Source organism: Ptychodera flava, chromosome 18 (genome assembly GCF_041260155.1).
Source record: "Ptychodera flava strain L36383 chromosome 18, AS_Pfla_20210202, whole genome shotgun sequence".
NCBI lineage: Eukaryota > Metazoa > Hemichordata > Enteropneusta > Ptychoderidae > Ptychodera > Ptychodera flava.
In genome coordinates, this window is record NC_091945.1 from 13233950 (window position 1) to 13248257 (window position 14308).

The following is a 14308-nucleotide window of genomic DNA, read 5'->3' on the forward strand; positions in this document are numbered from 1 at the left end:
ATGTATATTGATGAGATATACATGTATTAGTGATGAGATATTTTGCATTTTCATATCAGCTAATTTACAATTTGCATATCCAATGAGCTTTCACAGTTTGGCAGATAAAACTTGAAAGACCTGACCAAAGGCAATTACACTTGCTTTATAAAGCGGTGATACAACGACAGCAGTGGAAAATCCAGTATTTTTATTGTAGCTAATTACATATTTGTATACTTAGTGACCTTTGGAATTAATCTGTGGTGAACATTTTTTATGATGTGGATCATAGCACTTTCAATCATAGTTGCAAACTTGTTGCAAAAGTTTAAATTTACAGAAAAATGCAATATATACTGAAACACGTGAGTATTTTCAATTCGTATGTGGTGTACTGAAGTCATCCGCCTGACTCACTCATCTCACTATCTTGGCGCAGTATTTTACATTTTCATACATCACCCTTTGTGGCAAAAAATCTCATTTTCAAATATTCGTCTTATTTGGAACCAAAATAATGTAGAGTGTTAAAAATTTGCCACCTGAGAGTGATTTAATTTAACATTGAAGTTTAATCAGGTCTCACAGGGAAAGTAAATGATGTCGCACACGCCAATTACAAATAGTATATACATTTTTTTTTCTTTTGGCTTAATTACTTGCAATGAGTTCACATAACATGATATTTGGACTATATAAAACTGATTTCTTCAGAAAATGAACAGTCGTGCCTTGTTTGTCTGATTTCAAACATATATAAATACTAGCTTTTCATTTTTTCCGCGAACCAGCAATGTAACTGTCGTCATGTTTACTGTTGAGTTGAGGGAAACTGTTTGTATGAAGCTTCAGAGTACAAAGCATTATCAAAATGAAAAGAGTTGTCATGATGCTGAATGCTGCCCTCGCCGGTGAAGCCTGCTCGCTTCTTTCGAATGTACCATATCGCTGCAGCTAATGCAGAAATAACGACGACTGCTGCCACTAACACAACGGCAGCCAATGTAGAAATATTTATTCCTGAAAAACAAAATGATAATATTTGAAGCGAGGAATTGACAATATTGAAGTGTATGCACTGTAATTAAGGTGTTACGCGTCTCGAAAGTAAAGACTTACTTTCGGTCAAATTTTCCTCAATGAAGCTTTCAACGGAACCGTACATACTCTTACTAAATCAAAAAATATAAAAATCAGGAGTCAACCTGCAAAGTTTGGCACTAGAGAAACAAATCACCAAGCATTTACCAATATTTGAAATGTTTTAAGGCCGCCATTCCGAGTCAACTCTATGGGGAAATATAAATTTTCCATTTTTCGAAAAATTTAGATGGTAAAAAAATGCTCACTCCAAGGGCTTTAAAATGAACCCCCACAAATGGTAGATCAGGAAAAAATCTGTCCCTGTGGCCCACACTTTCCCATCGCGGAATGCATGCAGGGTAATAAACTTATAGAGCTTCTACAATAGACAAAGAAAACAAACTTAGGCTGTGTTTAAACGGCAAGTTCAACTTGACGTCTCATGTCTTTTGATAACCGCTATGATTTGTCCGGGCGAAGGCTTTGTTTTGAGCCTAAAATATTTGTTGTCAAATCTTCACACTGCCCTGTCAACTCTATAAGTACACTATAATTTGAGCTGGTAGGACAATATTCCTGTATCCCGTAATTTTTCACAACTTGTTTGAAGAGTGCATTGACGGGGTGCATGGTGCATTGATACACGGTTATCCATGAAAGAAAGAATCAAGTATCGGCGATTAGCATCCTGTGGCATTGCTTTTCTTTTGGGATGTTCAAACCCCACGTAGATATCACTTTTTAATTTATGGACATTCAACAATGTATTGAAATGGGAATTACCGTCACCACTCTTCCTCTTCTGTTCTCCAGCTGGCGCTGTCTGAGTTCCCGTGATGGCAGTTACCTCTTGTGTGCGAGGCTTATCAGTCACGGCCAGTGGTGACGTCATAGACTGTGTCGGCATGACTGCAAAAAAATGGACATTGTGTTTTCGGTGAACTTAAATTTCAAATACATTATGTCGTATTTAAAAAAAATGTTGTATTGTTAAATTTCAATATTCTTCATGTCTCTCCGTTCATCTTTAGCTTAATTTATTCAGAGTAATGCGCAAATCGATTGATTGATCGTCAAATATTACAATTTCGGATAGGTATTTGTCGTCTCCGAAATGTGATTTTATTTTCTCAGTCGAAATTCATCATTGTCGAACAAAACGCTCCCAGTTTTTAACAAGGGACTTGTTCTGTACAAATGTATGGAAATCTCTCTTCAAGTTCTGTCTGCATACGGTTTACGGCTTCGAAATAACAGTACACGTATAGTATTAAGGTAGTATATGCGCCTCAAAATTAAAAAACTTAAACTTTCGCTGAAATTTTACTCAATTAATCTCTCAACCATGCATTCACTTTCAAAATCAAGAATTAAAATTAGGGGTCATCCCGCAAATTTTTAACTGGGGCAACCCAAGATTTACCGATATTTGAAATTCAAAATGGCCTCCATCCCTGTGTTAACTCTATGGAGGACAATAAAATTTTCGATTTTCAAAACACTAAGACGGGGAAAGTTTTTCTTACTCAGAGAGCTTCAAAATGAACTCCCACAAGCGGTAGATCAGAAAAGAATTGAAAAAGTTCGATGGTCCAAATATCTGTCCCCGAGGCTCGTTCTACCTTTAAGTCAACAAAGATGCATCTATAATCTTTTAATAGCCTGTCGAGACACTCGATTCCGTCAAAAGATATGCAAAGTCGTATTGTTGAACCGTATTGCACAGTCACAAAACCGCTGCGATTGAGTCGAGAACGGTGAACTTACTCATTGGAGATTTGCAGATGTACCCCATTCTCTGGGAATTACAGCGAAGATCACGCCATCTACCGTTGAACCTGGATACTGCTGTGCATTCCTCGTCCACACTCGATGGTTCTCCCTGTTCCCAATTGGTGTATTGTATCGGCGAATTGTCCATCCATCTAAATCCACCTGCAATGCATATGGAATACACACGATTGAGCAAACAAGAAAAGTTGAACGCATGAGAATATATATTCTTTAACTACTTAGACACTAAAGGGGTTTTGGTCCAATTACTTCACGATCCTGCTAAAACGTAATTACAATTTTCCATCAAGTTCAATGTAGGGACCGTTACACCTGTACATTTTGACCCAACAAAGCGCTATACTAGCTACTGGTAAACGCTCGGTTACTGTAGAATCAACAGAACAAAACCAAAGCGCTTCCCTTTTAGTCTGCATGATGACGGGTCTGGCGGACATACCGGCTCCTCGCAAGAGTCCGATCCACACATCTCCTGTAGTGCCCATTTGTCCGGCGATGAACTCATTCTCCAGTGCGTGGTGGATGCTGACGAGGTTACCGTCGCGTTTGTGGCATTCGAACTGTGCCTGAGGGGCATCTAAGAAAGCGTCCTTGCCACCAAAGAAGTAGCAGTTGCTCATGAAAGGGGTCCAGTCTCCAGATGTGCAGTGGCCTTTCGGTGGTTCGGGAGTTGTCGGAAGTGATGCTGTCAAAGAAAGTTTAACAAAAAATATAATTTTCATTGCGGATGGCCAGAAGCTGAAAGTTTTTCATGATTCAATCATTTTTTGTTTTGTATGTCACTTTCAAGGTTTTTTTGTTCTACGCCCCAAAGCATGTTGAAACACTATACATTTTTTAGCTTTTCACTACAGCATATATGTATGTGTAAAATGCGCTGTTAAAGGTATACTGTCACCTGTTCCAATTTTGCCACAGTTACCATGGAAAGAGAAAATCTAACCAATCACAGATTTTAAGCGGGTGGCCGCTTTTTAAAAACAGCGCCCTCACGTGGGCATTTTGAATACCAAGGAACGCCCCTTTGACCATATATGGGCATATTTAGATTACAGGTGACTGTATACCTTTAATATTCACATTCGAATTCTAAAAGTCCGGCTATCACAATTCACTTGTCAACAATAACAAGTTCGGCTTATACATATGCATACCGGGTTGACGAGCTGAATACTGTGTATCTCAACATGCTTTGAGGGAGTTGGACAAGAAACTGTTGTTGACTTTAATAACAAATCCAGTGAAAAAATCATCAGATAGTTACTACTTCTGGCACTTTAAAAGAGAGGCAATTTAATAAGTAGGCCTAAGCAATTGTTCTATGACAATTACAAATTTACTAGCCGTGGAGACCCTGGTGTTGTGTACTGACATCATTCTGAGTGTCTCGTTGCAATAATTAAGATGTTATTCTGGAGGTGATCTTCTTTCGTGGGATTATGAAAATGTTGTGTCAATGTATTGAGTGACTTCAATTAGATCAGTCCAAAATCATAAATGTCTGGTAGACAATGCAATGTTTGCTCGCGAGTATATTTCTCAACATGCACCATATATGGATGTAAATGACTTACATTTGTATATTTTACATATATATCCTTTATCGTCATTACAATTCGTGTCATCCCAGCCATCCGCTGTGGCCTGAACACATCCACCCGTTGGACCGCGGCTTGGCTCTCCGTTTGCCCATTTTGTAAAGAATACTGGTGCTCCGTCAATCCATCGGTACTCTTGAATCTGGCGATGAAAATTAACATTTCAAGTAAAGACTACTTGTCATGTCATTTTTCCCGAGGACGTTGTCCGGGGACAATCTAAAGTTTGCATAAGCCAATGCTTGCACATTTTATGTATGTATGTATGTATGTATGTATGTATGTATGTATGTATGTATGTATGTATGTATGTATGTATGTATGTATGTATGTATGTACGTACGTACGTACGTACGTACGTATGTATGTATGTATGTATGTATGTATGTATGTATGTATGTATGTATGTATGTATGTATGAAATACTAAGGATGGATGGATGGATGTATATATGTATGCACTCGTCAATTTACCTTTAGTATCTACCAACCTGGCTGTTTATGTTCATTGAACGATGACAATTGACATGTCACAATGTAGCTGTGTATTTGCTGTATAATGTGTACCAATTCGTTGTATTATCATATACTAGCATGCGATAAATGTAGCGGAGTCCATAAAACAAGGGCATGACCGTACCTGAAGTCAATCATGAACTGCAATAACAAACGATTGTCTCACCTGACTGTTGAACACCATGCCGATCCACAATGTCATAGTGGACTGATAGACCAACGTCTCAACAAGGGCTTGTTCGTAGACATTCATGATACTCGCCAAGTTGCCACCATCGTCTTCACAATGGCGCTTCGCTTCTTCAAAATTTTGCGCGACGGTCGACACTTTGTAACATCCCTGGGAATGGTGCTTGTATCCCGGATTGCACGGATCCGGAGTTGGCTTTGGCAACCCTGGGGTGACATCTGAAATTTAAAGTTATCGGTCATTCAACAGACTTTTTAAATGGTATTACGTTGTCCTTTATAGTTTAGGGATTATCAGAACAAGGTACGAGATTCATTGACCAGATTTGTTAAAATTTGATAATCTTACTTCATGAGGCACACGTGATCAACGTGCGAAAATGGAAGACTATAAGTTATGGTGTGAAAATCGTGAAACAAACTATATCCTCGTATAGCGCACAATGTATCCTAAAATCCTCAACTCAGTGTTTTTAATGTCAGGTTTCAAAGACGTGGCAAAAACATTCAAATGCCTCCGCTCGATGATGTTGAGTCGGTCACAGAAGACAATTAAGAAAGACAAAGTCCAGTTACCTTTCTTGCCCTTACAAATCCATCCCCTCTGAAGATTACAATCGTCATTCTTCCATTGTCCTACATGTACTCCATAGTTCAAAACTTCAACACAAGTTTTCTGTGGAGTTATGAGTACATCGAGCATCAACGCTAGTCTACGCTGTTAAACGAACGCCCTGAGTTGGTTTCAAAATGTCGCCACCAAAACAAATATTATATATTTATCAAATTTCAACACCGCCTAAAACAGTGTATTGTGGTACGTTCCAACGATATAAAGGAGAGGAAGAGCTAAGGATAATCTAGTCGTGTTTATCTGTCTGAAGATTGCAGGATGCATGAAACTTAACTGACAGACATTATTACTTTGTACAATATTTTGGCCTCTCCAGTATGAGGAGTAGTGTTTGACAATCCCAACGCCGATCGGTTCAAGTGAATATAGATGTATATTTTTTGTAGATCATGATACCAGCTTACGCTCGTAAAATATCTTGGTTGTCCAGAGCCCCAGTTCGTATAATCTACAGGGCTTCCATCGGTCCATTTGTTCGTACCCTTGATGCTGCCGTCGCTCAGGCCAATCCAAACACTGTCATCTATTGTCCACAGGAGACTCGTCAGAAAAGCTAAAATTTACAAATGAATGTTTGTCATTCTATTGCCGCAAATTACAATGATATTATTTTATGTAGGCTTTCTGTGTTTTTCGTGACGTCTTACACAGTCAATATCAAGATGCCGTTCAAATGGTTCCCATATCTGAATATTTACGGAAACTGCAACATGATGAAGGGTGACTCGCTTTTGTTATACATGTTTGCAAGATCCTGATTTTTTTTTATAAATGTCGAAACATGGTTTAGTTAGAATTATCCTATTTGCGCGCCTGTGCACTGAAAGGTTTACGGAAAGTGAATGGGAAATGTTCAAGAAATCACGGTCCTGATGTGGTGAAGTGGATCAGAATGTGTTTTTCTCTGCTGCCCTTAATGACTTCATAACCACTTTTGGCACAAATATTTTGGCGCCAATTTCTTAATGTGTGTGGCTGAAAACTTACCCTGTAATGCCTGATTATGTATTGTGGCTAGGTCGCCACCAGCGTTCCTACAAACATTTCTCGCCGCGATCCAGCCAAGTTTATCGCCCTCAGTGCCAGCGCCATACAGTCTGTAGCACCTGCCGTCAAATTCGTTCCACTCTGCAGGACAGGGTCCGGGCATAGGGGTGGTCGGTGGGTAAGTAATGGGCGTTAGAGAGTGGTTGAATTTCTTGCAAATGAACGGTAGTCTGACGCCACAATTTTGGTCATTCCAGCCACCATCTTCAAGAGAAAGACAAACATTGGCGAATGGAGAGGGCGCAGTCAGAATTGTAACGTCCTTAGCTCGGTTATTGAACAAATCTTTTTGAGATTGGGGATTTGGTCGAGTGGTTTTGTCTGTGGCCTCTGCGCTAGGTGATTGGGTACCGTGCGTTGTGGGTTCGAGCCCGATTGAAACCATCGTATTGGAAAATATTAGGGACTTCCTCACAATAAACTCGTAACATTCTGATTCAGAAAGTGATGATCGTGAATTTTAAGGAATATACCTGAATGTGTCAGAATAGTACCACACTCCTCTTCGCCATTGTAGTCATTTGGTTCACCAGGTTTCCAGTTGACGTAGTCTGTCGGCGTACCATCTGACCAACTGTCAAACGGGGAGGGGGAGAGAGAAACTGCATGAATGCATTACAAGTATGCATTGGTCGTGTGTGTGTATGCTGAGTAGCTGGATAAAGTTTATCAATTGTTTGGCCAACGGTGGTGTACTTTCATAGAGATAGTCTACGTCGGTACCACGTAGGAAAAAACCCGCAAAATATCCACCCGAAAAGGAAAATAACATGTCTGGTTTCTTTCTTATCTTATATATACGAAACAACCACCACCTCAGCAATCGAGGTTTTACATAAAGGGGAATTGATGTATCACACCGTTACGTCACTTCACAATCTCCTTCCAGGCGTTAACTTACATGTAAATGCCGTTCCATCCATATTCCCTCAAACCCATGAATAACTGATTGCTGTCGACATCCTGGATCTGTATGGTAATGTAAGAATACATTTTACGCTAATGAAGAGTCCTGTAGAATAACTGTAAGTAAGTCGATCAATATACCATTGATACCCCTTGCAAATTCGATTATAGTAGTTAACTTTTCGTGATTTGCGCAGAAATAATGATAGCTTTGTCATCTACCTACTTAAATATACTGTATCCTTTTGATCTCGCCGTAAATAATTTGTGATCTTCATAATTTTAGAAAGCAAACTAATGCACTACGTTGCAGTTACCGGTGATTAAAGTTTCAGTTGAAGGGTCAATAGCAGTAACATTTTATGATTTTTTTCAAACGTTTGTGTTTTAAATGCCAACTACAGTTTATTGTTCTACTCTCCAACGCGTTTTGAGATACACAGTATTCAGCTTGTCAATTCGGCCTGTACTGAGCATAGGGACGCGTTATCTTCCGAGTTCTGTCACACGCGGGCGCTGCAACCTCTGACGAATTTGGGTACTAATTTTTTGTACACACACTCTTATACGAAGTCGAGTACTCATTTTCATAGAATTCGAAAGACTACCCTTCCCTGTGGTACTGAGTAGACTCTTTCGTTACTGTCGTCAAATGAATTCTGGTCCGGACTGAAATTCAAAATTAATGTGAAAAAGAACTGCATTTTATACGACCCGTAAAGATGTTGTCTTGATAAGCTAAATAGTTCGTGTTTCAATGAGCCTTTGAGAGTAGAACAAGAACTTACAATTGACATACAAGATAGAATTAGAGAAAAGTCATTACATTTTACAGTTAACTGCCCTTTAAGTTCTCACACCTAGTACCTACGTTTGCGTACAACCAAGCGTTCTCTTCTTGACCGTGAATGGAGAGCAACTCCCCGCCCATCGTGTTGCAGTGAGACCGGGACTCGTCCCAAGACATTCTCTCAACGCCAGACGATTCACTTATCCAATAACACATGCCATCGAAGTGCAACCAGTCAACATCGTCCGGATAACAGTATTCCTCTGTGGCCAAGACTTGAAGCTCTTGTCCTGAATGACCAAAAAAGGAACTTGTGGATTTTCGTTTCAGTGACTGTTCACTGCCAGTTATTCTGCGCTAATCGTGTCCTTACTGCGTCTGATAAAACCGCCTGGTTGATCGATTTTTTTGTAATTATAGGCACTTAGACACTTTAGTTGACAAGTTGATCTTTATGAGGACACCTCGGTCTCATCAAATAAATATATACAAAAGTAGACATTCACTGAAAAAACCTACAACTCCATACAAAACTGACTAACAATGTATTTGGTCCCATAACAAAGGCTTGCGTGCATTAATTTCCTATCAATGCTGGCGAACCAATAGGTACAAAGACTAATAGGCGACTAATAAGTCAGTTGCTTACTGTACCTAGTTTATGACATCACTGTTTACCTGTAAGTTTAAAGGTTATGTGCGGAAAAGGTATATCAATACATACGCAATTGTAAATAGACCAGCTGCCAAGTTTAGTTAGGGAGAAGTGACTTGGAAGAATGCATACCTGATGTTTATATGGATTCGAAGTAGACCCTACGGTTACTTAAACCGCAATCCATCGTGTGTGAATTGACTATGTTCGGGGGCGTTGCTTTTCTCGTTCCCGCTGGTGATAGTTCCCCAAATAATAAAAAAGTTCCAAATATTTCATACAAATGTTTCTTGATATCACTAGCATTAACGTGAACATTTGGTGAACTTGTATCTGGGCCTACAGCGTAATACTCGAGCCAATCTGTCATTTTTTCACGTTTTCTTTTCAATAACGAATACGATCACGGTCTAATTTCCCCCTTCCCGTTGCACTACGATATAGCCAGGAGATGTACCAGTGAGTAGATTTGTCAACTTTGCGCCGCCAAATTCCACATTCTGAGGACGGACGTACCCGGCAGCCGGTCCACACTGCTGGCTACTCTATCAAGCTTGAAGCAGTTACGATGGGCATTTAACGACTGCGATTTACAACAGGAAAATACTTAACATTTGAAAACGGGATCACGGGTTTGGAAAGTTCTGGTTTGACGAGCCTCTTGTAGTTAAATCTGGGATATTAACTTTTGAAGGAAACGCCACTCTGTTTCAAGGGGCGTATCTTGCGTTGCAATGTCCAACACCGCCAATACGTTCAATTTTAAGACTTACCCCAAAATGCCATGACCAAGACAAGCAATGGCCGCATTTCCATCGGAATTATGGAAATAATTCACAACCTCACAGACTGAGTGTAACTAGGATCAAACAAATCAAGGTAAAATCTAACGTTTCACACACACACAGGCTCACTGTCCAGATAATAGGCAGTAAAGAAAGGTCGATAACCCGATTCGAGATTTTGCTCTACACCCACAGAACAAGTTTATATGAAATGAGTTGACAGTTATGACTGGTTTGAGTGCTGAGTGATTGACTTAAAATAAACTATGCTCAGCTATATCTGATAAAGCGAATGATTAAGTCTATGATTTACCTGCGTTGAAGGTGTCCTATTGACCTTTGTGCAAAACAAACTTTGCGTCGTCCATAAAAATCACAAAGGTTTTTTTTCCTGCTCTAAAACACTCCTGTAGTCTTTGCATAATTATAATATCTATAATATATTTTAAGATCTATAATTTGTGCTCTAAAGAATACTGCTTACACAAAAGAGATGTATTGCAAATAACGAAATTTTCGTTCATGATAACAAAATTTACTTCAATATCAATTTAACCATAGACACTTAGGGTCTATGCTTTGAAAAATACGGTAGGAGCAATATCTGCACACACGGCACTGAACGCAGTGCATTGCATTGCCATTGCAAAGTGTGGCCCAATGATCGGACGTATACACTGACAACAGAAAAGCTTTCCATACTAGTATCGCCATCCCTCAAGATCGCCATTGGAATATAACGCTGTGACCAAAAAAAATCCTTGTTCTGCCAGACGCAATGCGATGACAAATGATTTTTTTTTTGCCAGGGCGCCTTGGGTGGCCATTGGCATTTACAGGCCGCAATAAAATTGCGTATTTTTCTCAAACGGCTTCTTGTAGTATGGTGGTCGTAGCTGTCGCCACAGGCTCCAGGATTGTAATCACAATTTCGACATCGTCAAACATTGATGGCAAACTCTCCACTGGCAAGGAGGTGGTAATTAAAACGAAGACCCCCCCCCCCCCCCCCGGCGCAACCGCAACATCGATGCAAAAATATTTCAGCGGTTAATTGTATATCTGCTGGAGACTCGCCAACAGAGGTTTCGTTCAAGGACTATCTGTTCTGTACAAAATTTATATCAATATTATCACTTCTGTATGTCGCCTCCTTTTGCCTTTTACTGTAATGCTAGACAGGACTGATATCAATATGGTGTGCTCACATGGTTGTCGAGACATTTCTGACCCTAGGGATACAGTAAAGTACAATAGTGGAAGAGTTAAAGGCACGGATCGTTGGGCAAGTGATTTTGGTTAAGGTAGAAGTCATTATGACAGCCCGGGGGGGCTCACTTAAATAATCAGCATTAAGCTACAAATATCTCAAATATATATATATATATATATATATATATATATATATATATATATATATATATATATATATATAATATTATATATAATATAATATATCACATATATATATATATCTCAAATATCTTTGAATTGGAAGAAAGGGGCTGCTCAAACACTGTTTTGTGCACAATTGTGTCAGGGATTTCTTGGCGGTAAGGAGCATTCTTATTTACGGGGAGGGGGGGGGCCGGTGGAATTTGAGCGACAAATGAAACGTAAAAAGCGACCCCCCTCCAAATCAAATTTCTAAAATTTGACCCCCCTCAATTCATCAATTGTAAAATGTGACCCCCCCCCTCATGAAAAAAAAAAATTCATCAGATTTGATTCATTAACCCTTCGCACCCTGTGGCCCCGGGCTGAAAAAGTTTCGTCACATACTAGAGAATCAACATTTTTGGTGAAATGCCAAAATCAAAGTTTTTGCACACACATGAACTTGTAATCGCTTTAGTCTAATCAAGTACACTAATATCAATAATCAAGAGTACATAAATACACAGATTTACCTAGTTTTATATTGGAAAAAAATTATTCATAGTTTCCATATAGACAAGATAGTGAATCAACATTTCGGTGACATTCCAAAATCAAATTTCTTGCACAAACATCCACTTGTTACCACCCTAGTCTAATCAAGTAAATTAATATCAATAATCAAGCGTACATAAATACACAGATTTAACTAGTTTTGTAATGGAAAAAAATTATTCATAGTTTCCTCTGACAGGATAGTGAATTAACAATTCGGTGAAATTCCAAAATCAAATTTCTTGCTCACACATGCACTGGTAACTACCCTAGTCTTATCAAGTACATTAATATCAATAATCAAGAGTCTATAAATACACAGATTTGGCTAGTTTTGTATTTAAAAGAAATTATTCATAGCTTCTCATAGATTATGTATGGAGGACCTGTGTATTTTCTATTTTGCCTGGGAGTTCTTGTGTGTTATCACTGTATACCTAGGGAGTCCAAGATGGGAACTTTCCAGAGAGTGTTTTACGTTGCATGCTGCACTGGCACTGGAAGGTTTGAGTGTCAGCGTGTGCTTTTTAGTCAGATATTTCTCTATTTGAGTCTTACTCAAGTCAGCAGATATGTAAAGAAACCGGTGAGTGGCAGAGATCGAATTTTATGCCAATCGGACTGTTTATTTAAACCCTACGCCAACCTCTACTTTAGTCGATGGAACGAACATTGCTCACACAAGTGAAAGCCGTGCCGTATATTTGCAATATACGCACTGCACGCTAAGATGATAATATCACCACAAGTTGAAAGCTGATCTTTCTGCAGCAAATTGTGTGTTAACTGTGAACTTTATTCCGTTTATGAGTTCAGTCAGATGTCTGAGATTGTCATGAGAACATTATTTATGATTGTTCCACTGAACTTTTGTCGATGCGTGGAGTTAGCAGAGGAAGACTTCAGATTAGTTCGGCATGTCCCGACCGGAAGTAAACAAAAGATCTAAGATGGCTGCTCCCGTGGTAGCTGAACTGGACGCTGCTTAGCAGTGAATTGCGTGTGTTGTCGCTGACTTTCATGTGCAGACATTACACGGGACTTACAATTGTGCTCATCATCGAACATTAGTTAAAGTCGCGTGTGAACTATTTGTGTTTCCCAGCCGCGTGGTCAAGTCTGAGGTACCTCTGCGGTAATGTTAAGTTTTCCATAGAAATTGTTAAGCATTTAGAAAGGGTTTGAACAGAGTTTTGTTCTGAAAGTGTGTTCGACTCCTGCCGTCGGGAGGTCGATCAGTACGGTTACTGTTACCATGGAGTAATATTTATAGTTTTGAAGTACGGTTTTACTATTTTATATGTAGACCCTGATATTTGACACAATATGGTAATATACAGAAGTTGTTTGTTACATTATATGACTGTGTTGGTTCCTCATTTCATGCCCCATGCTGTGTAGCCCTGCGTACAGGTATGTGCACGTGTGTTCCCAGCATTATATGGCCTCTACCACAGCCCTGCAATGGTTTTTGAACAGACTTGAGGTCTCTGTGGCCTGGATCTGGACCGCAATGAAGACTAAACGGTCTTTTTGGCCGAAATTCTGCTCTATTGGGGCAAAATCCTTTATTTGCCTACCTTTACCTCCTAACCAATCCCAGAAAAGATGCGATTGACTTCTCCTAACGTCCAAAACTGCTCATTTTCTGCAACATAACATACTCGACAAGTTGTGTACCCATGGAGATCCCCATTTTGAATCTCGCTGCAGAGACCCAGTTATCTCCACAGACCGTTGCAGGGCTGTGGTGGAGGCCATATACGCCAGGAACACACAGACCTGTACTCAGGGCTACATGCTCTGTTGCTGCTCTAGAGAGGTTAACGCCAGTCTCGGACTTGTTGGCCCTGCTAGAGAAATAAATTTGGCTGAGCTTCGGTCGGTTATTATTCTGCCGTCTCAAAACATCGGTTACATAAGCAACATTTCGGTGAAATTCCAAAGTCAATTTTGTTTTCCATAACTCAATACAAACCTTTGTAAAATTTGACCCCCCTTCAATCATTGATTGTAAAATTTGACCCCCCCTAAAAAGCGGTTTTGTAAAAGTCAACCCCCCCCTGATTTCCACCGGCCCCCCCCTCCCCGTAAATAACGAATGCTCCCTAAAATGACCCCTATCGTTTCTGGCAATTAATAACATAGCTTATCAGTTTACTATGGAAATCCGGTCACGACATGCGACATGCGACGTGCGACTTCAAAACTGCGTCCTGCGTCCTGCGTAGGGTAAGTGTTAGGGTTAGGGGTTAGGGTTAGGGGTAGGGGTAGGGTTAGGGTTTAAGTTAGGGTTAGGGAAGTCGGACCCAACCAGAAGACAAGTTTTGAGCCTTGCCTCTCCCCAACGCCGCCGGCCAGGGCAACGTAGGGCCGCCGGGAGCCGACGCCCCCGACA

At 39.9% G+C, this 14308-nt stretch overlaps 1 protein-coding gene across 1 annotated transcript; it reads right to left on the reverse strand.

The window, feature by feature from the left end:
• Positions 1 to 534: 534 nt before the first annotated feature.
• Positions 535 to 10108, reverse strand: LOC139116909 (macrophage mannose receptor 1-like). The gene is made up of 13 exons (XM_070679638.1): positions 9967 to 10108; positions 8620 to 8828; positions 7744 to 7811; positions 7316 to 7416; positions 6783 to 7046; positions 6200 to 6348; positions 5738 to 5837; positions 5139 to 5380; positions 4434 to 4599; positions 3299 to 3544; positions 2833 to 3000; positions 1849 to 1974; positions 535 to 1002 (listed from the first exon to the last, which is right to left on the reverse strand). The coding sequence occupies exons 1-13, from the start codon at positions 10007 to 10009 to the stop codon at positions 794 to 796; spliced, it is 2091 nt and encodes a 696-aa protein (XP_070535739.1). The 5' UTR covers positions 10010 to 10108; the 3' UTR covers positions 535 to 793.
• Between the last annotated feature and the right edge of the window lie 4200 nt (positions 10109 to 14308).